At 41.8% G+C, this 7,785-nt stretch overlaps 1 protein-coding gene across 4 annotated transcripts in view; it reads right to left on the reverse strand.

Moving 5' to 3' along the window:
* TRAPPC11 (trafficking protein particle complex subunit 11) overlaps nucleotides 1-7,486 on the reverse strand; it is a 52,374-nt gene extending 44,888 nt beyond the window's left edge. The window contains exons 1-4 of one of the 4 annotated variants that reach the window (XM_064369896.1): nucleotides 7,412-7,486; nucleotides 6,489-6,802; nucleotides 3,176-3,400; nucleotides 558-727 (exon numbers count right to left, since the gene is read on the reverse strand). In XM_064369896.1, the coding sequence (XP_064225966.1) occupies nucleotides 558-727; nucleotides 3,176-3,379 (374 nt within the window). In that variant the 5' untranslated portion in view covers nucleotides 3,380-3,400; nucleotides 6,489-6,802; nucleotides 7,412-7,486. Of the gene's footprint in view, nucleotides 1-557; nucleotides 728-3,175; nucleotides 3,401-6,488; nucleotides 6,803-7,146; nucleotides 7,352-7,411 lie in introns of those variants that run through there. The other 3 variants (XM_012472566.3, XM_012472563.3, XM_012472565.3) reach the window with 3 other exon arrangements.
* Nucleotides 7,487-7,785: the final 299 nt, after the last annotated feature.

Consider the following 7,785-nt stretch of genomic DNA (forward strand, 5'->3'; position numbering starts at 1 on the left):
ACCTTGGTAATACAACTGAAGATAAATTTCAACTAAAAAAATCCAAGATCAGAGGAAATCTTTGCCTGCACACAGACCACATATATGCCACAATGATTTGAATTCTAAAAGTATGATCTCACATCTTCTAATCTTAAAAATCTGCCTTAAAAGCAAAAGATTAATATATACTTTTATGTAAAAGTTACAATACAACTTAATTCTTTATGGTGATACATTGTAGTCAACCAAAAGAAATAATTATTTGAAATTTAAATAGTGATAAAGCAAACTGTTCTGAAAGACTAAACAGTATATTACTCTGTCTCCAAAAAAGATAATAAATGCAAGAAAAACATTTGGAAATTCAGACCAATTAGTCTTCTAAATTTCTTCATATACCCAGCATTATATACAGTCAATAATTATGCTACCTGTGAGGAAGTGAACAAGATTCACTGGAGGTCAATCCCCAAAGTGACCACTGCAGTCTCAATAGTACTCCATTGCCTTCAAGAAATGTTAGTGAATAACATACATGTGCAAACTGACAGCCTCCCTGACAGAGAAGATCATACCTGACTATTTCCACTCTGGTGGCGCATTCAGACTGCTTTTCTTTCCACTGAGGCTCATCCCAGTCCAGTTCATAGAATACAACCACCAGGGCTGGCACCAGATTCAGATGCTTATTCATCCAGCCAGTCTTTAAGATCCCTTTAGGAATGTACCACTCATAGGAAGTTCTCTGCAGACATTGGCAAAAGTTGAAAAGTTACCTGACAGCAGCAGAAACCACCTGTTACTGAGTGCCAGGCACTTTATGTGCATTACTCTCATTCAATATACACACCTTCCATTTTTGATTAGGAAACTCAGGCTTACAGATTCAGTAAGCATTAGTAAGTGTTGAAGGTGGAATCTCAACCCTCGAGAAGCTATACTTCCCATTTAAAGAATGACTAAAGCCAAGGAGTTTCTATCAGCCTCATAACTAAATGCATAAAATGATGATGCATGTCTAATGATGTCAAGGGTCTCAAACATTTTGTTAAAAAAAAAACAAAGTAGCCCATTTCCAGGTAAATTCTACTTATATTCTTTACCATTCCAGCTTCTGTTCTTATATAACTTTTAAAATAAAATATTATCTAGAATCCAATATGGCTTTATTTCAAAGACATACTGCCATGATAGCATTTCACCTCACTTGTGGATGAAGTAAAAAGCAGAGAACAGTTCTTAAACATAGAAGCCTAACAGCAGCCACTTGGGTCTGAGCATTAAGTGCCGCACAGTGGGAAGGGACGCTGTAGATTTCAGTGTCAGCCCTGAAGAACGCAGTGGAAACCTCACATTCCTTCCAAATCACCCGCGCTGACTCAGACCACTCCACTTCATGTTGCTGAAGTGTCTACCTCCAGTAAGGGAACATGAAGTCAGTAAGGAAGCCTGACCCAAAATAACATGGGATTCAGCCACGAGCCAGGAATAGAGAAATGAAAAGTAGCCTGAATTCGAACACTAAGAAAGGAGAAAAAGGGGCTTGTGGTCTGGGGCCCTGCCTTCCTAATACAAACATGACACTAAAAAAAAAAAAATCATCAGGCTGAAGTTCAAGACCAGCCTGGCCAACATAGTGAAACCCCATCTCTACTAAAACACAAAAGTTAGCCGGGTGTGGTAGTGGGCACCTGTAATCCCAGCTACTTGGGAGACTGAGGCACAAGAATTACTTGAACCCCAGAGGCAGAGGTTCCAGTGAGCCAAGATCATGCCATTGCACTCCAGCCTGGGTGACGGAGTGAGACTCCATCTCAAAAAAAAAAAAGAAAGAAAGAAAAATAATCATGAAAAGGCCAGTGCTGGGGTGCTATTACTTGCACAACTTCAGACAGCACAGTTTCTAGGGCTGGGTATATGAAACAGTGTCTCCTGTGCGTGGTTCTCAAACACATACACACAAAATAATCAGCTGGTGACCAAGTCCTACATTCTCTGAGACCAACTAGGGAGGCCTGCAATCTACATTTTAAATAAATACCCCAGGTTATGATGACACATTTGGTCCAGAGACTACTGTGTCAGAGACACTGCTCTAGGACAAAGGAAAAAAAAAAGATATGGGTCAGAAATAAAAGGATTTTATCACCTGACTTTCAAACCAACCTCATAAGATTATGATAAATAACAAATCAACCAATATAAATAAACTGCTTAAAACAGTAAACTACCTTACTGCTGTTTTGCAACTATATTAGCTATTAGTGATACTATCATCATGATAATAATTACTGTCTAAGGTAAAGCAGTGTCTACTATGTTGTTCGCCTTAAAAGTCCGTTTTGAACTTAATACCTTTTTTTTTTTCTTTTTTGAGACGGAGTTTCGCTCTTGTTGCCCCGACTGGAGTGCAATGGTGCGATCTTGGCTCACCACAACCTCCGCCTCCTGGGTTCAGGCAATTCTCCTGCCTCAGCCTCCTGAGTAGTTGGGATTACAGGCACGCGCCACCATGCCCAGCTAATTTTTTGTATTTTTAGTAGAGACGGGGTTTCACCATGTTGACCAGGATGGTCTCGATCTCTTGACATCGTGATCCACCCGCCTCAGCCTCCCAAAGTGCTGAGATTACAGGCGTGGGCCACCGTGCCCGGCCTTAATATCTTTCTTCATTCCACAATGAATAAACTGCCTTAGTTTATGTATAACTCCTCAAGAACAGGAAACCTGTCTTACTTCAATTCGTATTACCAGCTTGTTGCATGGTTCCAGGTACCTATCGCAAAGCAAGTGCTCAAAAAATCTGTGAAATTGAACCAAATTGCACAGACCATGGGATTCTACAATGACATTAGTAATGATGGTGCGGAATGCAAGACCTTCCTTTTAGAGTGTGGACTATGTTAAAAATATGGAGACTTGAAGTTTTTCCCTACAAAAAAAAAAGGGGGAAACCTAGGCTCATAAGATACAAAGCTTTATAAAGTTATTATTCCTCTGGAGTTTTTTTAAAAAAAGAACTATTATTAAAAATATATGCAGTGTAATACATGAAAATGCCTAAGGCTTTCTTTATGTACCATTGTAACCACTGTCTTGATAAACTCAGCACATACAACAGAACAAAAAAGACACACACACATTTATATACACACAGAGATGGAAAGAACACATCCCATCACGATGCCATTACCTTGGGTCTACATTTGGGATACTCATGGTCACCTGGGAGCACCTTGAAAGAAATTGGTACCCGATCAGCTCTCCGATTGGCACAGAAGGCGTCCCAGACAGCTCGATGGACTGCATTATAAACTACATCCAGACCCGTCAGAGTAACAAAGGCCATAGGCCGGCAACATAATTCCACAGGGAAGTCCCACTGTGTAGGGCTCATGTTTATGATGTCACAAAAAACCTGAAATATGAACATTAATACACTCATAATTTATTTTTAAAAACTCATCTTCATTTCTAACATATGAGTCTCCATTTAAAAATCGTTACCAAAAAAAAAATCATTACAAAACCAGGTGTGGTGGCTCATGTGTGTAATCCCAACACTTTGGAAGGCTGAGGCAGGTGGATCACTGGAGGCCAGGAGTTCGAGATCGGCCTAGCCAACAAATAAAACCTCATCTTGACTAACAACACACAAAAAATTAGCTGGGCGTGGCGGCACACACCTGTAACCCCAGCTACTCTGAGGCTGAGACATGAGAATCACTTGAACCCAGGAGGCGGAGGCTGTAGTAAGCCGAGATCATGTCACTACACTCCAGTCTAGGCAACAGAGTGAGCCTCTATCTCAAAAAAAATAATAATAATCATTATAAAAAGGCTTTGAGTATCTGCAAATTGTCAAACAAATAGAACAGAGAAAAACGGAAAACTTTTTTTTTTTTTTTTTTGAGACAGAGTCTTGCTGTCCCCAGGCTGTAGTGCAGTGGCACGATCTCGGCTCACAGCATCGTCCACCACCTGAGTTCAAACAATTCCCTTGCCTCCACCTCTTGAGTAGCTGGGACTACAGGCACACGCCACCGCACCCGACTAATTTTTTTGTATTTTTAGTAGAGACGGGGTTTCACCTCGTTGGCCAGAATGGTCTTGATCTCCTGACCCTGTGATCCGCCCACCTCAGCCTCCCAAAGTACTGGGATTACAGGCGTGAGCCACCACGCCAGGCCAGGGAAAACTTTAATTCCTGAATTGGACCTATTAAAATGTTGTAACTATATGACATTTAAAAAAAACTTTAATGTTAAAAATGAAGTCAACTTTAAAACAAATCAGTATTTTTAGTAATGTCTCAAAATGTACACAGAACTTTGAAATTAGCAGATCAAGAAAACAGGAGGAGAATAAAATTAAAACAGATCTACACGATCTATTTCAACTGTAAAAGAAAAATATATTGAAAGAAAAATATAAAAGAAAAAAATTGACTTACATATAATGAAACTTCCTCTAATTTCTCTGTAATTGCTAATATTGAATTTCTGAAACCTAGGATATTATTAAAATAATAGGCTTTAATTTATTTCATTATCTAAATAGTAGCTATGTTGTCTCATTTCCCACAATATAAAATTTACCATTTAAAGGAAAATCTGTAAGGGAAAAACTAACAATGAATGGAAACCTCTCAGAGGATATGTTTCCACTGCATTCTTTACCTAAGAATCAGTCCATGATAAACCTAAAGTACGCTCTGACTTTATAAAAGCAAGTATATAAAACTATGTCAATCCCAAATGAGATTGTCATTATACTTCTAATATAATCTCATTTGAAAAAGGATGTAACAAGGTTCTCTTTTTTTTTTTTTTTTTTTGAGACAGAGTCTCACTCTGTCGCCAGGCACCAGGCTGGAGTGCAGTGGCACAATCTCGGCTCACCGCAACCTCCGCCTCCTGGGTTCAAGCAATTCTCCTGCCTCAGCCTCCCGAGTAGCTGGGACTACAGGCACACGCCACCATGCCCAGCTAATTTTTGTATTTTTAGTAGAGACAGGGTTTCACCATGTTGGCCAGGATGGTCTCGATCTCTTGACCTCGTGATCTGCCCGCCACGGCCTCCCAAAGTGCTGGGATTACAGGCTTGAGCCACCCCACCTGGCCTGTAACGAGGTTCTTTTAAAAGGTAATCTACACCAGTACATTACAGAAAATTCAGGTCAGGCACAAGTGTTTCATGCCTATAATCCCAGCACTTTGGGAGGATGAGGCCAGAGGATTGTTGAGGCCAGGAACTGGAGACCAGCCTGGGCAACATAATGAGATCCTGTCTCTAAAAGAAATAAAAAAGAAAACAGCTGGGCATCGTGGCGTGCACTTGTAGTCCCAGCCACTTGGGAGGCTGAGATAGGAGGATCACTTGAGTCTAGGTGTTTAAAATTACAGTGAACTATGATTGTGCCACTGCATTCCAGCCTGGGTGACAGAGCAAGATCATGTCGCACACATACACACAAAAAGTTATTCCAAACAAAATTATCACTATATTTTTAATATAATCTTATTTGAAAAAGAGTACGTCATGAGGCTCTTTTAAAAGGTGATCTACACCGGTATATTATAGAGAAGTCGAATATAATCTTTGTGAAAAGTGAGGCACACTTAGGCTAATACTTGATTCCAAAACATGGAATATCTTTAACTGAAAGGTTAATTTAGGAAAGACTATTAGGTTTCTCATGTTTAAGTACTGAAAGAACAATAGGTATTGAACAAATGATTTACAAAGTTTGCCAGAAATGTCTACAATGGATAGTTTTAGAATTGTTTAAATATTTTTAGGACAGGATTAAGTTATGAGGACAAAGAATTGCATGTTCAGAGAAAGAAACAGTCTAGTTATGGTCATTTGGGAGTGAAAATTAAAAAGAGGTGACCAGGCCAGGCTCAGTGGCTCACACCTGTTATCCCAGCACTTTGGGAGGCTGAGGCAAGAAGATCAGGAGGTCAGGAGTTCAAGATCAGCCTGATTAATAAGTGAAACCCCATTTCTACTAAAAATACAAAAATTAGCCGGGCAAAGTGGCGCGCACTTGCAGTCCCAGCTACCTGGGAGGCTGAGGCAGAATCCCTTGAACCTGGGAGGTGGAGGTTGCAGTGAGCCGAGATGGCGCCACTGCACTTCCAGCCTGGGCGTCAGAGCAAGACTCCATCTCAAAGAATAAAAAAAGAGGTGGCCAAAATGCAATACAGTTACCTTCGCTTAATATGAAAGCGTCTAGACTAGAGGCCATTTCCTGTAATAACTCCAGAGGACCAAAAGACATTAGCTGTGGTCTTTGAATATGGAGTTGAAATAAGAGGAACTATAAATGACTGTGTCATACAATGGATCTATGAGCCACATAAATAAATTAAAAGTTTCTAGTAGTCATATTAAAAAGTAAAAAGTGGAATTCATTTTAATATTCTATTTAACCCAGTACAGTATGTCCAAAATATTATCATACTGACACTAATATAAAAGTTATCAATGACATATTTTACCTTCTTTTATACTAGGTCTTCAAAATCTGGTGTGTATTTTACGCTCACAGCACATCTCAATTCAAACTAGCCTTTTTCAAATGCTTGATGTAGCTGCTGGCTATAGAACTGGACAGCAGAGATCTAAATTATGGAAAATCTGTCCCAAAATGACTGCATGAAAATTGTATTGGAAATTCTTGCTACGTACTCCTATGGCACTTGAAATGGTGGTGCTTAATTCTGCAGCAAAGGAATGAGAACAGGAACACCGATACCGCACAGGCGCAGATTGAATGGATCTCGACAGCCTGGAAGGAGAAATTTCAGGTATCCTGGAAGAAGCCAATGGAGCAATCAACGAAACGATACAAGAAAGGAAGCGCAGCTATACAAAGTGAATAATGGATGGGAGATCAAGTAGTGCAAGGGAAATAAACTGGCAACTAGCGTGGAAAGAAACGTGACCCAATCAAAGTGGCAGCTAAAGAAAGCCCCTAACCTAAAGTGGTTCCTTTTTTTTTTTTTTTTTTAATGAACTGGAAGTTCAGCGTGCAGGACACAAGGCTACTAAGAATGGGATTCAGAGATGTCCAACTACAAAAAGAGGTGTTTCGATGTTAAAGATGAGAAGTAACAACCCAACCTAGGAAAAACACTGTCCCCGTAGTGGCAGTACCTGCTCTGGTAGTTCCAAGGAGGAAAGGTAGAGAAATAACGTTGCAGTCCCTAAAGGCAAGTATTTTCCTCCTCTTATTCCCCTGTGTTAAACCTGGGAGGTCCTAGAAATGGGTGCGCCTTTCCTTGGGTCTGAAAAAGAAGTGCCAGGATTGCACCCGTCGATGCAATAGCAAAACGCAGGCCCCCAAACCAGCATTGTTAAGAGCTAGCTCTCTTCCTCGGCGGTCCCGACTGGCCCAGAGGGTCTCCGGGCCCAGACTCACCAAGGCCCCACGTCCTGGGCCCGCTGCAGCTGAGGCCGGTCGCCGCCGCCGGGACAGGACGAGGGGAGGCGGGAGCCTGTCACAGAACGCCGGGGCCCGTCCCCACCGCCGCAGCCCCACGGCCAGCTCCAGCAGGTTAGACTTCCCTGTACCCACCTCCGCCGGCACAGGAAGCACTTTCTGGGCCTGAGTGACAGCGCTCTACACCAATCGCTGTCCCGGAACTTCACGCGATCCTCCTCCAGGCGTCGGGAAGACGCTGCATTTCCCAGGTCCCACCTGCCACGGCTCGGGTTCCAATCTTACAGCTCACTGCTGGCGGCTGGGCGCTGCCGAGGCCCAGGGCGCGCCCGATTGGCGTCTGCCAGTGCCAA

The sequence above is a fragment of the Aotus nancymaae genome, unplaced genomic scaffold, assembly GCF_030222135.1.
Source record: "Aotus nancymaae isolate 86718 unplaced genomic scaffold, 86718_ANA_hifiasm-v0.15.2.pri h1tg000006l, whole genome shotgun sequence".
Classification (NCBI taxonomy): Eukaryota; Metazoa; Chordata; class Mammalia; order Primates; family Aotidae; genus Aotus; species Aotus nancymaae.